The sequence below is a fragment of the Sus scrofa genome, chromosome 7 (genome assembly GCF_054392235.1).
Source record: "Sus scrofa isolate SSC_HxYL_T2T_F1_AM1 chromosome 7, Sscrofa_HxYL_maternal_Yorkshire_Landrace_v2.0, whole genome shotgun sequence".
In the NCBI taxonomy this organism is placed as follows: Eukaryota; Metazoa; Chordata; class Mammalia; order Artiodactyla; family Suidae; genus Sus; species Sus scrofa.
The window spans coordinates 39,180,771-39,203,263 of record NC_139389.1 but is presented as its reverse complement, the minus strand read 5'-3'; the positions used below and the strand labels follow the sequence as shown (position 1 = coordinate 39,203,263).

The following is a 22,493-nucleotide window of genomic DNA, read 5'->3' as shown; positions in this document are numbered from 1 at the left end:
TCGATCAGTGGGTTAAGGATCCGGCGTTGCCATGAGCTGTGTTGTAGTTTGCAAATGCGGTTCAGATCCTGCATTGCTGTGGCTGTGGTGTAGGCCAGCAGCTGCAGCTCCCATTTGACCCCTAACCTGGAAACTTCCATATACCATGGGTGCGGCCCTAAAAAGACAAAGAAAAAAAAAAGTGTGAGGGATAAATGTGATAAAAAGAAAGGAAAAATACAGTTGCTCACGGGTTAGGGGTGCCAACCCTCCATGCTTTTGAAAATCCCTGTATAACTTATATTTGGTCCTATATCAGCAATTCCAAATCCATGGATTCATCCAGTCTTGGATCATGTAGTATTTACTGTTGAGTAAATCTCAATATAATGGACCTGCATAATTCTTTTTTTTTTTTTTTTCTTTTTCTTTTTGCTTTTTAGGGCCACACCCACGGCATATGGAAGTTCCCAGGCTGGGGGTCGACTCGGCTTGGAGCTACAGCTGCCAGCTTAACGCCACAGCCACAGCAGCACAGGATCCAATCCTCGACTGCGACCCACACCACAGCTCACCACAACGTCGATCCCCAACCAACTGAGTGAGACCAGGGATGGAACCTGCAACCTCATGGTTCCTAGTCAGATTCGTTTTCCTCTGCGCCGTGACGGGAACTCCTGACCTGCATAATTCAACTCATGTCCAAGGGTCATGTATTTTGCTCACTAATGTATTCCATTCAGCAGATATTTATTAAGTACTTGCTATATGCCAGGCACTGTTCTCAGCCTGAGGGATACAGGCATAAAGAATCAGAGAGAGAATATGTTATCTTCTGTAGTGCACATGCAAGTGCACAGCAAGCTTATGGTCATCTGTTAACTCACTTCACTGGCAGAGAACTGAAGGCTTGGGCCCGGCTTCCCCGAGAAAGATTCCTCGAGTCTGCTTTTCTCCATGACCATACTTGAGAGGAGACAGGATGTGGGACCAGCGTTGGAGATAGTTCATTTATGAGGGCTTTGCTGCTTTAGCTTTCCTCTTGCAATAAAATGCTACTTTTTGGAGCCAGGGCTTGACTAGGGGTAAAAAAATTATAGCCTCCTGATGATAGAACTCCTTTCAAACTTAAGTTCACTGCTTATCCATTTCATATTTGAACCTTACCTTTGATAAATTATCAATTCCAGTAGTATTAATTAGGTCTTAGTCTCCAAGATTGTTAAAGCAAATTGCTAACACTGGCCCTTAGCTCTGCTTATCATTCCAGGTTAAAGGTCTCTACTCAGGGCATGGATGGGTAATTCTGGATTGAGAGCTTTCTCAAATCTTCTGTGGAATGTCAGCCCCCAAATTTCCCCTCTTCTCAGCTACGTTGCTTTCAGATATGCTTTATAATGAGAAGCAGATAGCAGTTGCAGGGGGAGAGCCCTGGGGCTATCTACTTTGTATATGTCGGATTTCACAGTTTCTTAGTTACATAGAAAATTTATTTGCTGAAATTCAGCAATTTTTTTCTTTTTTTCTTTTTTGGCTGAGCCTGTGGCATGTAGAAGTTCCCAGGCCTGGAATCGAACCCACTGGAATCGAACCCACACCGCAGCAGCCACCCAACTGCTGCAGAGACAACACCAGATCCTTAACCTGCTGCACCACAAGAGAACTCCTCAGTAGTCTTTATTTGACTACTAGAGGTTTCAGATCTCAGGCTTTAGCCAGAAAGTTGTATTCTGTCTTTTTTCTGGAAGGCCAGATTGGATTGGGTTGTGTTTTAACAGATTGGATTGTCTTGCAGATTTTCACTGAAGTTTGCAGTCTTCTGGTTTTCTTTTATTGTCCAGGCTCCATCTAGCTTTGGAGTGCATATGGAGTGTAACCAATTACTTTGCTACATACAAGGCCTACTGCCTTGCTCAGCCAAGCTAGAGGGGAGCCCAGTTCTTTCTACTTCACCTTGACTTTGATATATATACATTGTGGGTTTAACTTTTGAAATACTTTCAGTCTTGTGTCATTTAGGACTTTATTGGAGGTGAACCAGAGCGCTGTCTTAAGTGAGCTTGAATAAAAATGAGAATGAATGAGGATACAGGAGTATCTTAGAACCTAAGCTAGTAGTTCATTTGGGTTTCAGAAGCAGCCAGAACCATGGACTTGAATGATGTCAGGCCTCTCTTTTTCTGGCTGATTGTGTTTGTGGTGTTCTCGCAACTCTCATACGTCTTGTGCCTTTTGCACATTCTCTCCCTCTATCTGAAATCTTCCTTCACCCCCTTTCTCTAGGTGGTTAACTAGTTCATTGGGTATAGTTTTGATGCTACCTAGTTGATGAAGCTTTTCCTGAATTCCTGAGTTTGAGTAAGGTATTTTCTGTAGTTTTTGTGGTCCTTGGTTGTGTTTCTTCTCTGACATTTACCACATTGAATTGTGATAACTTGTTTCCAAATCTTTCTTAATAGACTTTGGTGTTCCTTGGTAATAAAGACTTATCTTTACATTTGTAGTACCCAGAGCCATGAACAAGTGAAAAATAAATATAAAAGAAGTATATGTACTTATCAATTGGCAGATAGGGAAAAAGGTTTTGTGCTTATAATTAGGTCGACTGATTCTTACATAAATGTTGTTGGTTCCTTCAGTCCTAGAAACTGTGTTTGGTGGGAATGGAAATATCTTTTAGGGTGATCCAAGAAAAAGTGTACCATACTTGAGTTATGGTGAGGTGCAGTGCATGTCTCAGCTTGTTTTCCCATTCAGTTTCCCATGTCGGAGCTTTGCTATTTATTGTATTTTCCATGGAAGTGTCACCAAAGACTAGCTAGGACTGCATATAAATAGGGCAAAAATCCCACTCACACCCAAGAGTCTGTCCAGCTCTTTTTTTTCTCTTAAAAACGTTTGACTGGAGTTCTCTTGTGGCTCAGTGGGTTAAAGGTCCAGTGTTGTCACTGCAGCAGCTTGCGTTGGGGTGGTGTAGGTTCGAACTTTTGTATACTGTGGGCATGGCCAAAAAAAAAATTTTTTTTTTTTTTTTTTTTTTTTTTTTTTGTCTTTTGCCATTTGTTGGGCCGCTCCTGCGGCATATGGAGGTTCCCAGGCTAGGGGTCTAATCGGAGCTGTTGACACCAGCCTACGCCAGAGCCACAGCAACGCGGGATCCGAGCCGCATCTGCGACCTACACCACAGCTCACGGCAACGCTGGATCGTTAACCCACTGAGCAAGGGCAGGGATCGAACCCGCAACCTCATGGTTCCTAGTCGGCTTCGTTAACCACTGCGCCACTACGGGAACTCCCAAAAAATTTTTTTTCATCTTTTTTTAACATGTGGTGCTGTTACAGTTGGATAACCACAGGCAAAAGAATGAAGTTGGACCCCCTACCTCACTCGTGTACAAAAATTAACTGAAAATGGATCCGTGACCCAGATAAAAGCTAAAACAATAAAACTATTTGAAGAAACAGGGATATATCTTCATTACCTTAGATTTGGCTGTGATTCTTAGATTTGACATCAAAGTCACAAGCAGCAAAATAAAGACTAGATAAATTAAACTTCAACAAAATTAGAAACTTGTGTGCGTCGTCGAAAGCCATTATCAAGAAAGTAAAAGGACAGGCAACATAGTTGAAGAAAATATTTCTTGGGAGTTCTTTGGTGGTCTAGTGGTTAAGATTTGGCACTTTCACTGCTGCGGCCCAGGTTCACTCCCTGGTCTGGGGACTGAGATCCCACATCAACCCATTGCATCTATCAAATAAGGGCCTAGTATCCAGAATATGTAAAGAACTCTTACAACTGAACAACAGGAAAACAAGCAACCCTAGTAAAAAATAAATGAACAAGGGATATTAATAGACATATCTCCAAAGAGGATGTACAATAGCCAACAAGTATATGAAAACTTCCATATGCCAAGGGTTCAGGCCTAAAAAGCAAAAAGAAAAAAAAAAGAGCAAAGAACACACATGCCCATACAGACACTTGTATGTGAATGTTTATAGCAACATTACTCATAATAGTCAAAAGATGATAGAAACAACTGAAATGCCTATCAGCAGATGAATGGATAGACAAAATTTGGTAGGTACATATAATGGTATATTATTTAGCCATAAAAAGGAATGAAATACTGATCATCATGCTGCTATTTGGGATGCATCTCAAAAATATTATGCTAAGTGGAAGAAGGCAGAGATAGAAGTTTGCAGATTATATGATTCCTTTTATGTAAGTTACCCAAAACAGGCAAATTCATAGAGACAGAAAGCAGATTTGTGGTTGCCAGCAGCTGTGGGGGGAGGAGGAAGAACAAGGAGTGATTCTGTTTATAGGGTGTTCTCAACGGGTATGAGATGACTTAAGAGTTTTGAAAGTAGAGGTGGTGGTTGCACGATGTTGTGAATGCAGTAAATATCACTGAATTGTATATATTAAGTATGTAGTTAATTGTTGTGTGAATTTCACCTCAATTTTTTTTAGAAAGGAAAAATAGTTTGATCATGATCATTAGCCAAAGGGACTCAGAAATTAAACTCTGCAATGCTAGTGTCGAGTTGCTGTATCCTCAGCATCTGCCCCCCTCTGCCCCCTTTTAAACAATAGGCCAGTTGTGTTTTCTCAGATGTCAAGAATGCCCAATGTAAGATGGCTTTGAGATTCCCTAATTTAGTAGTTCAACTACATCATCAAGGACACAGCAGTTATTTCCCTCTTTCTGATCTATCATCCTCAGCATATCAGTTTCATCCTCATTAGGTCGTCTGAGTGTTCCCTAGGTGGCTGTTTTTTTTTTTTTTTTTTTTTAAATCTTGCAGTGGTGGGAAAAAAAGATACCTTTTCTTTCTGTTTTTTTTTTTTTTTTTTTTTTTCCTTTACCTTTGTTTTATAAACTTTTCTTTTTTTCCATACCCATAGCATGCAGAAGTTCCTGGGCCAGGGATTGAACCCCTGCATTGTTGGTGGGAATGTAAGTTGGTGTAGCCACTATGGAAAACAGTAAAGAAATTTCTTTAAAAAACTGAAAATAGGGCGTTCCTGTTGTGGTACAGCAGAAATGAATCCAACCAGTATCCATGAAGATGTGGTTTTGACCCTAGGCCTCGCTCAGTGGGTTGGGGATCCGGCATTGCTGTGAGCTGTGTTGTAGGTCAAAGATGCAGCTCAGATCCTATGTGGCTGTGGCTGTGGCTGTGGTGTAGGCCAGCCAATTCAACCCCTAGCCTGAGAACTTCAGTATGCCACCAGTGAGGCCCTAAAAAAACCCAAAAAACAAAAAAACAAAAAAAAAAAAAACCATTCGACCCAGCACTCCCACTCTTGGGCATATATCCAAAGAAAACTTTAATTCGAAAAGATACATGCACCCCAGTGTTCATGGCAGTGCTATTTACAATAGCCAGGACATGGAAGCAACCTAAATGTCTATTGACAGAGGAATGGATAAAGAAGATGTGGTACTATACACAATGGAATATTACTCAGCCATAAAAAGAATGAAGTAATGCTATTTGCAGCAACATGGATGGACCTAGAGAGTATCATACTAAGTGAAGTAAGACAGAGAAAGACAAATATCATATGATACCACTTTTATGTGGAATCTAAAATATACAAACAAACTTATTTACAAAACAGAAATAGACTCTCAGACATAGAAGACAAACTTAGAGTTACCAAAGAGGAAAAGGGGTCGGGGAGAGAGAGATTAGGAGTTTGGGATTAGCAGATCCAAACTACTGTATGTGAAATAGCTAGCAATAAGTTCCTACTGTATAGCACAGGGAACTGTATTCAGTATAAACCCAAATCACTTTGCTGTGCACTAGAAACTAGCATGATATGTAAATCAACTGTGCTTCACTTAAAAAATAAAAAATGAATAAAGTTTTACCATTTTAACTTACTACAATTCTGTAGTATAAAGGATATTCACAGTGTTATGTAACCATCACCATCATCCATCTTTGCTTGTGCCCTTTTTTCCCCTGTTACACTACCTCCCTTTGTTCTTCAGGACACTTAACCATTTGAAATCAGAGAAAAACTTTTCTTGAGCAAAAACACTGAAGGAACTGAGACGTTTAACCTTTCAGGCTGGGCCTCATGCTGAGTTAGTGCCTTCCCTTTCCCATCTCCTCAGCCAGCTCTGTTTCATGCAGTTTCTTATTGGCTAGTAATAATAGTTGCATATGTTGTTTTGAACAGAATACAGTGCTATCATGTCTGCTTGTTCTTACATTGAATTGGAGCTGTTTAGTCTATTCTTGCTGTTCCTTGGCCCAGTGAGTTAGTGATCTAGATGGTCCAGGTGCCAAGGAACTTATACCCACATTTTAAGTTGTGTACCTTCCTGATAGATTAGAGCACCACTGGGCTAATGTCCACTCTCCACCTTTTACTTGTAAAATGAATATGCTTTGTCATCCTTCACTCCTGCTTCCTGCCAGGAATCCAGTTCACTACTTTCAGTTTCACTTCGTGCTTTAACAAATATTTCCTAATCTGTGGCTAAATTTCCTATATAATAGAGGTACAAGTAAGCAGGTTTTTTGGCTTGACTGTGGGATGAAGGCTGATTTGAGGAGGGAGATGAATCTGCCTAAGTAGGGTAGCTGGACTTTTCCACTTGTTAGTATTTCTACTGCGCTCGTCTCTGAGTCCTGTCTGATATGAGGTGGAGCCAAGTGGCGAAATATGACACAGGCTGAGGATAAGAATTGGCAGTTGTCCTGAGCGCACAAATAGTTTCTTCCCTCTCAAGCATATTTTACAGCCAAGTGAACAGAAAACAATTCAGGCTGTTTGCCTGGGACCTTCGGCAGAAAAATTATCTTTATAAAATGTGGACACTTAGTTTTTATGAAAAGCTTTCAGAAGAACAAAGTGCAAACTAGGCTTATTTTTCTCTCCCTCATTTTATCTTTGATCTCTAAGTATAAGGCTGATTCCAGATGTACTCCTAAGCCTATTTGTGGGTGGTAGGGTCTGGGCCTCCCCAAGTTTGACCAGTCACATATTCTTCACTTTGGATCACAGTCAGCTAGATAAGGAAATTTCTAGAAGAGTCTAAAGTCCAAGTGTTCCTATTGAATGGTCAAGTAAACAGGCACAGTTTGGACCCTGGCCCAGCTCTGCGCTGTGTAAATTTTATCTAGCACACACGGGCCGGCAGCTGGTAGTGGTATAATTCCAGGCAGTACTGATTAATACTACAGGCCACCCTTGCATGAGCCTTGACCTGAGGTAGCTGCTCTAAATATAGCCTTCCTTTCTGGCAGCTGCAAACACCTGGAGGAGCAGACAGGCCCCCAGCAGAAAAGTATTTGCTGTTAATAGCATGTCTCTTCAACAGTTGTGTACTGTCAGAACTTATTTCATGCTATGTTTGTGCATAATTAAAAGCAACCCGCTGAATCCATTGGCTTATGGTTGGGTTATGTTTGGAAAAGGCTATTTTTGCGTGGTTAAACTGTGGGGTCTGGGAATGATGTCACTGGTTTGAGGAAGACCATAATAAGAGAAGCAGTTACCGTAATTTCTTTGATCTCTAATGAACATAGCTTACTTAAACCCTTTAGTGGCCTTTGGTTTCTGGCACTGATGAACCATGCTGTCAGTCATGTGATTCTGTTCAATTAGAAACTCTGATTTGTGTGCTTGGAGTTCCTTCGTAAGGGGGCTTATAAGCATGTAAGTAATTAAAAAGAAAATTTACAAAATGGTACTTCCGAAAAGAAACTACAAATGACTTGTAAACATATAAAATACATTTAACTTCTCATAAAAAGAGAAAACTTTCTCTCGAGAAAACCATTTTAAGACCTCACTGAGATCTTATTTTTTACCTATCAGATTGACAAAAATCCAAAACGTTGGAGAAAAACTGTTGATGAGCCAGTGGGGAAATAGAAACTGTAGTACATTCTTTTTTTTTTTTTTTTGTCTTTTTGTCTTTTTGTCTTTTTGCCTTTTCTAGGGCCGCTCCTGAGGCATATGGAGGGTCCCAGGCTAGGGGTCAAATCGGAGCTGTAGCTCCAAGCCTTCACCACAGCCACAGAAACACGGGATCTGAGCCAAGCCTGCGACCTACACCACAGCTCACGGCAACGCCAGATCCTTAACCCACTGAGCAAGGGCAGGGATCGAACCCGCAACCTCATGGTTCCTAGTCGGATTTGTTAACCACTGCGCCAGGACAGGAACTCCTGTAATACATTCTTGATGGGAGCATTCCTTAAGTATATAACTCTTTTATTTGAGGGAAGTTTAGATAAAGCCACAAATATATGCCTTTTGACTCAGCAGTACCACTTTTAGGAATTTATCCTATAGGGATGCACTTATATATAAAACTATGTGGCTTAAGCTTATGCTTGGAAGAATTAAAGATTAGAAACAAACTCAAAGTGGACTGGTTACATAAATAATGGTGTGTTTATAGTGGATACGGCTATAAAAAAGCAGTTAGGATACTCCTTTTGTACTGACTTAGAAATGTCCTCATGATACAGTATTAAAAGAATAAAGAAAAGGGTAGTGTATAATATGCTACCAATTGTGTAAGAATGGTGAAAATAAGAATGTAATTTGCTTGTATGTGCATAAGGAAGTTTTGGAAGGATATTTAAGAAATATGTGTGTGTGTGTGTGTGTGTAGGAAAGAAGAGAGAAGATGAGTATTTTCTATTGTAAGAAACTTTTTAAACCATGCACATGTATTGCTTTTTAAAAAAATTAAATAATTAGGGAGTTCCCTTCGTGGCGCAGTGGTTAACGAATCTGACTAGGAACCATGAGGTTGCAGGTTCGATCCCTGGCCTTGCTCAGTGGGTTAAAGGATCTGGCGTTGCCTTGAGCTGTGGTGTAGGCTGCAGACATGGCTTGGATCCTACGTTGCTGTGGCTCTGGTGTAGGCCGGTGGCTACAGCTTCCGATTCGACCTCTAGCCTGGGAACCTCCACGTGCCGTGGGAGCGGCCCTAGATAAAGCAAAAACAAAACAAAACAAAAAAAACAAAAAAACAAAAAACAAAACAAAACGAAAATTAAATAATTAGAATGTTTAATTGTTTTAATTAAAATCTTTTATTTTAAAAAATTCAAAAATTCTTAAAATTTTATTTTATTTTTAAAATTTTTATTTAATTAATTTTCTTATTTTTGCTGCAGCACGTGGAAGTTCCCAGGCCAGGGATCATACCCAAGCCACAGCAGTGGCAACATCGAATCCTTAACTGCTAGGCCACCAGGGAACTCCCTAGAATTTTTTTTTTTTTTTTTGGCTTTTTAGGGCCACGGGTGTGGCATATGGAAGTTCCCAGGCTAGGGGTCAAATTGAAGCTGCAGCTGACAGTTAAAGCTACAGAAACACAGGATCCGAGCTGTCTCTGCAAGCTATACCACAGCCCTTGGCAACACCAGATCCTTAACCCATTGAGTGAGGCCAGGGATCAAACCAGCATACTCATGGATACTAATTGGGTTCATTACTGCTGAGCTACCATGGGAACTCATGGTGGGTTTTTTTTGTTTGTTTGTTTTTTGTTTTTAATGGCGCTTGTTGGAGTTCCTGCTCTGGCACAATGGGTTAAAGATCTGATGTTGTCTCTGCAGCAGCTCGGGTTCCTCTGGAGGCAGAGATTCGATCCCTGGCCTGGGAGCTGTGGGTGCAGCTGAAAAAAAAAGGGGGAGTTTCTTTGAATTTTTGTCACAGTTACAGAGGGACTCTCTTTTACTTGAGTTCGTTGTCCACACTTGCTGTTCTTGTGCGTAAGAGGGAGATTTCCTCATGCTGCTGCTGATGGTAGTAGTAATGTCTGTTACTTTCCATGAGGGTACCTTGGGAAGAAAGTGGTACACCAGTTTGTTGGTCCTGGTGTTTTTCCTGTTATTCCTCAGCCAGAATCAGTGACTCTGAAGATTATGTAATGGGAGCCATGTCTGCACCTTCTGTGTATAGGTTCTATAACACACCTTAAGAAACACGTTTTTTCCCTTTGTTTGACAATTAGGATAAATATCCTCTGGAGAGGACTTAAGTTTTTGCCTTTTCTCTTTATTTATAGGAACCTGCAAGCAGCAATTGGCGCCTATTATGACTTTGAGAGCCCAAACATCAGTGTGCCCTCTATGTCCTTTGTTGAAGATGTCACCATAGGAGAAGGAGAGTCAATACCTCCTGACACTCAGTTTATAAAAACATGGCGGATCCAAAATTCTGGTAAATGTGTAATGAACAATCTTCCTTGTTCAATTTTCTTTTTCTTAGTAGTTAAAAGAAATAAGGAAATGTTTGAGCTTAAATTACGTGCTTGTGTAACTGAGTTTTTCCTTACACATGATGTAGCATTTTCTTGTACTGGTATAATGACCCAAGCATCATTGAAAAGATTTGCTAGATTAGGAAAAGTTTAGTCTTGATGACATTTAAACACAATATTCTTTTAATACCAGGAACTGGGCCTGTGTGGGGGCGATATTGTCTCCACCTGTGCAGTTTTACTCCATCATTTTACTTCTGCTCTAATTAATCCTCTAGTTATTTCCAGCAGGCTAGAGGAGTACATCCTTGAATGGAAAAAGGTAATTAGAGCTGTGAGCATCTGCTCTTTTGAAAGCTCATTTCTTTATAACCACAGAGATTATTCTATTTGAAATTTTCATTGAGCCATCTACCCGAGATCTTAACCCCACTTTGGAAAATAGGGTAAGAAGTGTAGGGATTTACCCAGAATGGAAAAGATGGAAAGATTAAGCAATTGCTTTTTTATTTTTATTTTCTAACTTTTTAAATTTTTTTAGCTTTTTAGGGCCACACCCACGGCATATGGAGGTTCCCAAACTCGGGGTCTACTCAGAGCTGTAGCTGCCAGCCTACACCATAGTCACAGCAACGTGGGATCCAAACCTCATCTGTGCCCAGTACCACAGCACATGGCAATGCCAGATCCCCAACCCACTGAGCAAGACCAGAGATCAAACCTGCAACCTCATGGATCGTAGTCGGGTTCATTAACTGCTGAGCCATGAAGGGAACTCCAGAAATTGCTTTTTTTAAAAAGCATTGATTTGGTGTACTTTAAGAAAAATATAACATAGTTTAATCATAGTTCTTTGAAAACAGTATATGAATATCTATCTGGTAATTGTTATTACTTTTTACTTGTTAAATTATTTTCTAATGACTTGTTAAATTTGAATGCGTTTAGTATTTCTTGTCCCATCCAATAACAGTTTATGCTGTCTAGGTGAAAATGCTTTAACTCTATTTTTAATGAGGACTTATAAAGAAATTCTAAGAGATGGAAAACTAGGCAAAAGCCTTATCTAGCTAAAAATTTGAGTGTGGGAGAACCTTGTCTAGCAAGGTAATTTGATGTGAGATGATATAAAACTCTGGGCAGAGTTCTCTTGTGGTTCAGCGGGTTAAGGATCAAGTGTCGTCACTGTGGGCGGTTCTGGTCACTGCTGTGGCGCAGTTTCGATCCCTAGCCTGGGAACTTCTAAATGCCTTGGATGTGGCCAAAAAAGAAGAAAAAGTTTTTAAAAACCCAAAAAACTCTGGAGACTCAAGCCTGTAAGAATGACCTTTTATTGGACCCTGTAGACTTTGCAGCTCTTTATATTTCAGTTCTTTTATGATGGGGAGAGGCTGGCTAAGCTAGTTAGCCATTTGTATAATAATTAATGTACCAAATTGTTATTCTCAGGTTTTCTGGCTTATTTAGTAGTAACTTTACCTTGGATGAAGGTTTGGTGTGGCCCTGAGCAAATGCATGTTATCCGGATTGCCTCCCAGTGTAGTAGATGACTGGGGACATCAAAAATTTTCATTAGCTTCTTTGACTTTTTGACTTTTTGGTTATAACAGTGTGGTGCATTGTTAGTTTAAGAGGCACATGGCAATATGGGAAAATAGACATGTTTTCTATTTTTCTTGAAATTATTGTTCAAAGTTTAATTATCTTTTCTCTGCCTAATTTCTTTCTCATCTTTCTTAATGTTGCTTGCTTTTAAAAATGTTAAAATAATATCTTTAGGTCACCTTTTATTCATCATGTTTCCTAATTGATTACTAAAGAGCTTTTGAAATGCAGACATGAATTTTTAAAATGAGTAACATTTGTTTAGGAAGTATAACTTATTAAAAGTTGTATCTATTTAAAGAAAATAATCCAAGACCTTGTTTACTTAATAGTGAAAACATTGGAAAATGATCTGGCTTTCCATGAGTTCTTTCTAGCATTTTTATTTATTTATTTATTTATTTATTTATTTATTGCTTTTTATGGCTGCACCTGCAGCATATAGAAATTCCCAGGCTAGGGGTCGAATCAGAGCTACAACTGCCAGCCTACCCCACAGCCACAGCAACACCAGATCCGAACCACATCTTCAGTCTATACCACAGCTCATGGAAACGCTGGATCCTTAATCCACTGAGCGAGGTCAGGGATCAAATCCAAATCCTCATGGATCTTGGTCAGTTTCATTTCTGCTGTGTGAGCCACAATGAGAACTCCTTTATATTGTTTTAAATATTGAAAGTTTGTTAGAGTACTATTGAAATGTTTTAAATACCATCTTGTTGCAGAATAACCATTTTATATTTTGGAAAGCCTCTTGATATATCTACTCACTCATTAGACACTTGGTTAATGAGAGATTGGATGGGATGGATATAAACTGGCTAGAATGTCAAATCAGAAGCCCAAAGAGGCTGCCTTTCACTTTGACTTGGAGAAAATCTGTTTTGGTGGGGCTGGCTCTTTTTCTTCATGCTTTTGCATAGTAACTCCAGTTTAAAAGTGTCTCTGAGTCTGCAGCCTTTCTTCCCATAAAAGGACATTTTTGTTTCTGTATATCTCTTGAAAAGTTGGGCAACAGTTGCTAGAGATCTACCTTTCAAGGTACTTTGAACTTTTTTATTCTCTGGAAATTGTTCCACCAGTTGTAAAATAGTTTTGCATCTGTAAACTTAATACTTTCTCTTTAATTAAGAAGAAACTGGCCTCTCATAACTAAGTGACAGGTATGTTGTTGGGGGGGCAGGGAGGGAAGGCACGCATGTGCACAGGTTCTTGGGCGTCATCCTAATCTGGCCTGCGTTCTTTCTGGAAGTAGAGTAGTAACACAGAAGTAGGTTGGGCCTTAGCTCTTTCTCCTCTGGCTTACTCTTATTCGGAACTTCCCTACGAGATGATAAGTGCTCACTGAAAGAGTTTCAGACATAATTTTCATGGTGCCTCTTTGCTGTTACGTTTTAAGCATACCAGGCATTCAGGTTTATAGCTGCTGAGATTGATAGGAACATATAACTGTCCCAGCACCTTCCCCAAAGAAGATAAATGTCACATAGTATTTAAAATCAAACACCTAATGTTGTCTAAGTTCTCAGATTCATTCACACAGTAGAAAAATAGAAGTGAAACATTTAATGACATTGATGCAGAATTCCAGAATCCAAACTTTTGGCACTGTAAGTTTTAGGAATTTGGCAAACTTGAGCAGGAAACCTTACAGTTGGAGTTTAAAATGAAAATTTGAAACTGTCCCTCTGAAGATGAAAAGTAGACAATTCTCTTCACCAGCATTTACAGCTTCTCAGTTATTACAGCCATGCTCTGCTGTCTAGCTGTGGTGAATGTGAAATTAAGCATATTATGACATCTGGTGTTTCTCTAATTTTAATGAAGTAGTTATGATTGTCATATGAGAGAGTGGCTTCAGAGTCATCTTTGTTTTCTGAACTACTTAGAAGTGAATAAATATAAAACAAGAGTTGGGGAGGGGGGAATCTTGAGAAAGAGCAACGATTCTCTTCATTTTTCATTTGACTCCTTAAAAGTTTCTACCTTTGTCTTTAGTATGACTGTAGAGAAGATATTCTGCTTCATTAATTCAACAGATTTTATTATGTTCCAGTCATTTTAACAGGTACAGGAGGAAAATGGCAGTAAGGTCAATGAAGGTCCCTGTTTTGCTTGTAACTTAATTTGAAATGCAGTCTCCAGACATAAAGGGGTTAAAAAGAGAAGGGATCTCCATTGAGGTTTGTCTTGCGTATTGCTCTTTGGATGTTCCTTACAGACTCCAAACTATATTTGTAATCGCTTATACCTAGAAAGCCCCAGGCTTTCTGGAACTGATGAACTTTTATTTTGTTTTTGCCCTGCTCTCTATCTTCTCAGAATTGCCATGTGATAGTTTTTTTTTTTTTTTTCTGTCTTGATTCGCTTTGCCTTTTTTTTTTTTTAATAAAATTATATTCTGTGATAACTGGAGAATCACAGCTTTAGTCATATGTGTGCTTGTGGTAGTTGACTTTGAAAATCATAAAACACAGATTAGTCTTTCTTTTCTTCTGGATTTATCTATCCCCCATTAAGCCAATTTGTCGCAGACTTAATTGGAAGCCCCGTTGTGTCATACTTCTAATCCATGTTTTCCCAGTTTGCTTGTCAGTATTTCCCTTCCTTCTATATCAAAAATCAGTATCAGGCAGAGCCTCCTTGCCTGCCCGCTTGTATCTCTCACAAGCACCGTATCTTTTTTTTTTTTTTTTTTGCTATTTCTTGGGCTGCTCCAGCGGCATATGGAGGTTCCCAGGCTAGGGGTTGAATCGGAGCTGTAGCCACCGGCCTACGCCAGAGCCACAGCAACGCGGGATCCGAGCCACGTCTGCAACCTATACCACACACAGCTCACGGCAACGCCGGGTCGTTAACCCACTGAGCAAGGGCAGGGACCAAACCCGCAACCTCATGGTTCATAGTCGGATTCGTTAACCACTGCGCCACGACGGGAACTCCAAGCACCGTATCTTAATAAATCTATTTCTTGCCTATCAAAAAAAAATATCAGTGACCTTTCAGAGTTACCTGACCTGACAATTGGGACTGTAAGAACTATTCATCATTGTGAACTGTTGGTAACTCTCAGAAGGAAGATGATTGGTTCCTCTTTTTATGTATTTATTTGTTTTATTGAAGTATACCTAATTTACAAGGCTGTGATAATATCTGCTGTACAACAGAGAGACCCAGTCATACCTATACACAGATTCATTCTCTCTCTCCGTAGATTATCACAGAATACTGGCTAGAGTTCTCTGTGTGCTATACAGCAGGTCCCCATTGGCCAATCATTCCACATACCTCAGTGTGCACATGCCAATCCCAAACCCCCAGTCCATCCCTCCCACCCCCCCACCTCTGGTTCCTCATTTTATAGCAGATTAGAACTTTAGAATTGATGGTGCATAACTCTACCAATTTTTCCTTCATGAGACTCTCCAGGTATCATGTCAGTAGGGTTTGATGTACTAAAAAGATCAGGAGTATAGTTGCGAAATTATTAATCATTTAATGTTTTACCAACTAACTCAGTCTCCTGGGAATATTAGCCTCTTTTGCATATTTGGGTGATCCAACTGTCTTAACTGCTTGTGGTTGTCTGCTCAGGACAGCCACGTATTTCCCACACCCAGACAGTCTCAATTTTCCTTGTTTTGTTAAAGGTTCAAAAACAGACACATCCTTGAGTTTTCATATAAGTAGACATTGTCTTGTTACAGATATGTGTGTGTGTATCTTTTAAAGAATAATTGTGAATTCAGCCATATAACAGTTCAGTTTTTCCTCTTGGATCTTGGTCTCATTAAAGAGACCGACATTTTCCAAGGTGCTTCATTCTCACGTCAGCTGCTACTATTCTTGATCTAGGACAAATATGCTTTTGCCAGACCATAGGCCCCAGAAATGAAAAGCAGAATTTGCATGTATTGCCAGTGTATCATCCACAACCTTTTTACTAGCAGCAGTTGCCCTTTATAGCGTTAACTTAAGAGGGTACTTTGCTGGCAGGTTTTTTTGTTTTTTGTGGGTTTTTTGAAGAGGGCCTGACAAAAATAGTGACCATAGTGATATTTGCTTCATCTGCTACCCCTGCAATCCAAGAGGCACGAAACTTCATCCTGGGCCTGAGATCTCAGCAGTAGAGTGTTAGTTTCTTTTCTCTCCGGTTCTCTTTTCAGTTGTAAGCCGTCAAGTACATCAGAACCAGAGTTCCTGTTGTGGCTTAGCAGGTTATGAACCCGACTAGTATCCATGAGGATGTGGGTTCAGTTCTTGGCCTTGCTCAGTGGGTTAAGGATCTGGTGATGCCGTGAGCTGTGGTATAGGTCGCAGATGGCTTAGATCCCGTGTTGCAGAGTAGCTGCAGCTCCAGTTCTACCCTTAACCTGGGAACTTCCATATGCTGCAGTTGCTGCCCTAAAAAGCAAAAAAGAAAAAAAGAGTATATCAAAACTGACTTGGCAATTTGAGAGCAAGGTACCGAGGCATCCTAGAGTACTCTTAGGAGATGAGTTTCAAGCATGCTGTCTGGCTTTCCATAGTGATTTATTTTTATAGTGAATGTATTTTTCTCAAAAAAAGACATGTAGAGGTTTCTGTCTACAGTAGAAGGGAGTATATTGGAGAGACTTCACAGGAAAGCTCATATCGGGTCACTGTGGGGCTACCTGTGATCAGAAGTCAATATATAGATTTCTCATTTGAGTTCATTTGTATGGAAAAGGTGCACAGGGGTGGGAACCAGGTAAAACCTTTGCTACTTGCAAAGGAGGGAAAGACATTCTGCCAAAGCAATTTCTCTGTCTTCTTTGATGATCCTATTCTTTGTGCAAGCACCTCTGGCTGTGTCATCACCCCTGAGACCATGGGTCATGTTGTTATCAGGGGAGTTCATACCCTTGTTCATGGTTTTCCCATTACTGTTTGAATCTGAAAATGAAACTTTCACTTGACTCCTCTTTTATATGCCTAGTCTCTTGAGCCTCCATCTTTTCATAGTTAGGGACTCCAAAAGAAAAGTAGGGGACAACAGAAGGTCAGGGACAAAGCAGTTTTAAAATGGAAGTAATACAGAAATTACTCCTCATGTGTTTCATCCTCTTGCCTCAATGGAAAAAACTGGGGATAGCTGGCCATATTTTTACTTTGCCAGCTTTTTAGTTCAAGTGCAAATGGGCATATGTATTAACTTCTTAGTGGAAGAAGCAGTCTTCCACATTTGGGCCTGTGCCTCATTTCTATGGCTTTTTTCAGATATCATTCTTAGGTTCTGCAGACTCAGTGTGACGTGTGATCGTCCCCAGGGTCACCCAGAATGCATCTGCAAGAAGAGCTGCCTTGTTTTTGCTGTGTGTGCCTTCTCTTAGGGATAGATTGTTGGTCAGACTTGTGGACTCTGAGTCTTTCTGATCAGTGAGAGATGATCTATAGCTCAAGGAGACGTAAATAGGTTTAGGTGTGAGAGACACAGAAAGAGGCCTCTTCTACAGTTTTGTGATGAACTGCACCCAGCATAGGACCAATGATTGCCTAACATTTTTTTCTTTTGCTTGAACTCAGGGGCAGAGGCCTGGCCTCCAGGGGTTTGTCTTAAATATGTCGGGGGAGACCAATTTGGACATGTGAACATGGTGATGGTGAGATCGCTAGAGCCCCAAGAGATTGCAGATGTCAGCGTCCAGATGTGCAGCCCCAGCAGAGCAGGAATGTATCAGGGACAGTGGCGGATGTGCACTGCTACAGGACTCTACTATGGAGGTGAGTATGTCCTTGTGCAGCCCAGGGTGAAGGAATTAAGGTAACATCTTACAGCCTCCCTGGCATTGCCCACAGAGCCTGTCAAATTACATAGCAGAGTGTGGTCTCTTTTAAACAGTGACCCCCTGCAGGTAAATGACATGAATTTAATGATTCTCTAATTGGTTCAGTCTAGCACTCTCCTTTGTACACTAGGAATTTAGTTAAAACTTAGCAAAGTATTTAAGATTCATCTTGAATTATAAACAATGATTTAGTAGTGCTGCTGTTTTTATTTTCATAATCTAGTAGATGCTGTAAGAATACTGAAGGCAGTCCTTGTTCTCATAGTCTCTATACCCAAATTGTATTAAAAAAAAGATAATGCACAAAATATGCACAGTTCTCTCTACTTGATGACCTGCCCAGGATAAACCTCTCACTCCTCTTTATTGAACAGAGTGCACTCATTGTCTCTTCTTCCCATTTATTTTTATTCTTCAACCCAATCAGTCCTTTACCCACTCAGTGAAGTGTTCATCAGCAATCACCCAGGTTCTAAATCCAAAAGCCATTTTCCAGTCTTCATAGTAACTGACCTTCAGTCATTTGGCAAAAAACTCTAAATGTTTTCAAAATGTATACCTTCTCAAACTCACATGAGTCCTCTCTTGTTTCTCCTCTTCCTCCTCTGAATGTTCTTTCTCTGTCTAGTCTCAGCTTTGCCCTGGGACTGTAGGCGTACCTTGGTTTATTGCTATTCACTTTATTATGCTTCACAGATAATTTGCTTTTTACACATTGAAGACTTGTCACAACCTTTTGTTGAGCAAGTTTGTCGGCTCCATTTTTCCAATAGTGTTTGCTAACTTTGTGTCTCGGTGTCACATTTTGTTAATTCTCAGAATATTTTGAGCTTTTCATTATTTTTATCCTCATGGTGACCTGTGATCAATAATGTCTGTATTGTAATTGTTTTGGGGGTGCCACAAATTGTAACCATATAAGGCTTCAAACTTAATCCATAAATACGGTGTGTGTTCTGACTACTCTACAACTAGCCATTCCCTTATCTCTCTCCCTCTCCTTGAGCCTCCCTATTCTCTGAGACACAACAATATTGAAATTAGGTAACCCTGCAATGGCCTCTAAGTGTTCAAGAGTGTTGAAGAGAAAGAAAGGAAAAGGCACACATCTCTCAAAAGCTAGAAGTAATTAAGCTTATTGAGGAAGGCATGTCAAGAGACAAAACAGGCCAAAAACCTCTTGGACCAAACAGTTAGCCAAGTTGTGAAAGCAAAGGAAAAGTTCTTAAAGGAAATGAAAAGTGCTACTCCAGTGAACACACAGATGATGAGAGAGTAAAACAGCCATACTGTTGGTGTGGAGAAGGTTTGAGTGGTCTGGACAGAAGATCAAACAGCCACAACATTCCCTAAAGCCAGAGCCTAATCCAGAGCAAGGCCTTCTTCTTCAACTCTGTGAACAAGGCTGAGAGGTGAGGAAGCTGCAGAAAGAGAGGTTAAAGCTAGCAGAGGTGGTTCTTGAAGTTTAAGGAGAGAAGCCATCTCCATAACATAAAAGTGCCAGGTGAAGCGGCACGTGCTGAAGCAGAAGCTGCAGCAAGTTTTCCAGATGATGTGGGTAAGAAGATTCACGAAGGTGGCTGTACTAACAATCGATTTTCAGTGTAGATGGAAGAGCTTTATATTGGTCTCAAGAAGATGTCGTCTAGGACTTTCTGTGTCTGGCTTCAGAGGACAGAGTTTTTGTTAGGGCTAATGTAACTGGTGGCTGTACGTTGAAGCCAGTACTCATTTCCCACTCTGTAAACCCCGGGGCCTTTAAGAGCTTTGCTAAATCTCTACCCTGCCTGCGCTCTGTACATGGAACAACAAAGCCTGGAGGACCGTACATCTGTTTTTTGCCACATGGTCTGCGAATATTTCAAGCCCACCGCTGAGACTGCCGATGATGTTCCTGGTCACCCAAGAGCTCTGCTGGACACAAACACTGAGATTCATGTGGTTTTCAAGCCTGCCAGCACAACACCCATTCTGCAGCCATGGGTCAAGGAGTCATTTCAACTTCCAAGTCTTTTTTTTTTTTTTTTTTTTTTTGGCCAAACTCATGGCATGCAGAAGTTCCAGGGCCAGGGATCGAACCTGTGCCACGGTGGGGGCCCGAGCCACTGCAGTGGCAACACCGGATCCTTAACCCACTGTGCCACCAGGGGGACGCCTTCGACTTCCAAGAAATACAATCTGTGAGGCTATAGCTGCCACAGACAGTGATTCTCTGGTAGATATGGGCAGTCCCTTGAAAACCCTGTGGAAAGGACTCACCGTTCTGGATGCCATTAGGGACATTGGTGATTTGTGGGAGGAGGTCAAAAGATGAATATTTACAGGGGTTTGGAAGGAGCTGATTGCAACCCTCATCCTCGCGGATGACTTGGAGGGTTCAGGTCTTCTTCCCTAGAGGACGTAACTGCAGATGTGATGGGTATAGCAAGAGAACTAGAAATGGGGCCTGATGATATGACTGAGTGGCTGCAATTGCAGGATAAAACTCGAAGCTGAGGATTACTTCTTATGGATGAGCAAAGACAGTGGCCTCTTGAGATGGGAGCTACTCCTGGGGAAGATGCTGTGAAGATTGTTGCAGTGACAGCAAAGGACTCAGAATATGATATCAGCTGATAAAGCAGTGGCAGGGTTGAAGTGGACTGACTCCTCATTTTTAAAGAAGTTCTACTGTGGGCAGAACGCCATCAAACAGCCCTGCATGCCATAGGGAAATCATTGTGAGAGGAAGAGTCACTCAGTGCAGCCAACTTCACCGTTGTCTTCCTTTAATAAGAAAAGTACCCCAGCCTCCACCCCCAGCCTTTCAGCACCCACCAGGCTGATCAGTCAACAGCCATCAACATTGTGGCAAGACCCTCCACCAGTAAAGAGATTACAGCTTGCCAAAGGCTCAGATGATGGTTAGCATTTTTTAGGAGTAAAGTAGTTTTAAATTAATGTGTGTATATTGTTTAGTCAGACATGATGCTAGTGCACACTTAATAGACTACAGTATAACTTTTATATGCACTGGTAAACCAAAATACATGGAATGTGCTTTATGGCCATATTCACTGTGTTGCATGGTTCTGGAACCAAACCTGCAGTATCTTCAGTGTTGCCTGTACTAGATTCTGATCTGGGCCCTGATCATGCTAAGTGACCTCATCCACCCACATGGCTTCAGCTGTCACCAGTACAACATACATGGCAGTGTTCAAATTCACATTTGTAGGTACAGACTCTTTGGATTCTCAAACTGTCTATTAAGTGCTTCTGGACAGAACTTCTGGATATTCTGTAGATTTTAGTATTTTAACATCTCCTAGGCAAAACTTATATTCTTATTGGCACCCCATTGAGATGATCAGGCCAGGAACTTGAGTCATCTTTTGTTCTGTCTTATCATCCTTAATCATAGACCAATTCCTCTTGGTTTTTCTGGAGATCCAGAGAAAAATAAAAGTATTTCCTGTCCTCAGGGAGCTCTTCGCTGGACTCCTGACCAGTGGGACCTTTGAAGTTATCTCAGGGGGTCCTGGAATTAATTTTCTCATGTATGTTTGTGCAGTCAGTGGAAACTTAAAATATTTTGCTGCCTTAAAAGTTTTTAAAGCTCGAAAGCATATCTCATAATGTCATCCTGTGTAACATCATTCTTTACCTTAAAACCTTTGTGCCATCTGTAATAAAGACAATCTCCTTGACTTAGGACTTAATGCTCCGCAGTCTGGCCTGGCCTCATTTTCACTTTCATCCTCAGTCACTCATGTACTCCCCGAAGCCAGTCCCCAAAGACACCACATGATTTCCCTTCTTCATGCCCTTGCTCGTGTTGTTCCCATTGCCTGAAATACCTTTTTTCTTTACAACACTCCCCTGCTCACCCTTAGGATCCTGGTGAAGTCACCTTTCCTCCTTCCCTCCCCCACCCTTTTCTCTCCTCACTACCCCAAGGAAATGCCTCCTCCCTTTTCATTTATGTTGTGTGGCAGCTAGTTATTATACTTATCACATTGTTTTAGGTGTTTATTTACTTATCCTTTTCTCCTACTGGACAGTGAACTCTTTATTGAATAACAAATCAGCATCATGTAACAATGTATCAGAATGCAGAGAGATAATTTGTCCCTTCTTTTCTGGATGGACTCTGTTTTCAAGCCACCTCTCCTGCAAATCCTATTTGCACAGTTGGAAATAGTTTCTCCTGCTGCTGAGCTCCGTTGCATTATCTCTTTCCCTCTTACTCCTTTGCCTCTCTTTGGCACTTCCTTCTATTCAGTTAATTTGACACATACCTAATAATGACCTTTAAAACTTAAAATGATGTGGAAGTTCCTGTTGTGGGTCAGCTGTAACAAACCTAACTAGTGTCTGTGAGGATACAGGTTCGATCCCTGACCTCAGTGGGTTAAGGATCTGGCATTGCCTTGAGGCGTGGTCTAGGTAGCAGATGAGGCTCGGATCTGGCATTGCTATGGCTATGGTGTAGGCGGGCAGCTGCAACTCTGATTCGACCCCTAGCCCGGGAACCTCCATATGCCATGGGTGGGGCCCTAAAAAGAAAAAAACAAAAACAAAAAACTTACAATGATTCTTGTCTCATTTATCTTTATTAACTCTTGAGAAAGCTGAGCCCAGTGCTGAGTGGAAAGTGCCTATTCATTAAATTTTTTAAATGAACATCAGTGTTTTTAAGGGAGGAGGAACACCAACGTCCATGACTTTGAAAGAAATTTTTTCTTTGATTCAGATATATTGCTTCTTAGTATTCTCCCATGTTTGAGGGGTCTGTGTGTGTGTGTATGTTTTATTTTTACAGATACACTTAGAGCATATGGAAGTTCCCAGG

At 40.8% G+C, this 22,493-nt stretch overlaps 1 protein-coding gene across 10 annotated transcripts in view; it reads left to right on the top strand.

Annotated features, from left to right (window-relative positions):
* The window catches only part of ILRUN (inflammation and lipid regulator with UBA-like and NBR1-like domains), a 105,173-nt gene that overhangs the window by 30,035 nt on the left and 52,645 nt on the right, over positions 1–22,493 (top strand). For 5 of the 10 annotated variants that reach the window (XM_084966550.1, XM_084966547.1, NM_001243026.1 and 2 more), the window contains 2 exon segments: positions 10,047–10,201; positions 17,397–17,594. In XM_084966550.1, the coding sequence (XP_084822676.1) occupies positions 10,047–10,201; positions 17,397–17,594 (353 nt within the window). 10 annotated transcript variants of the gene reach the window in all.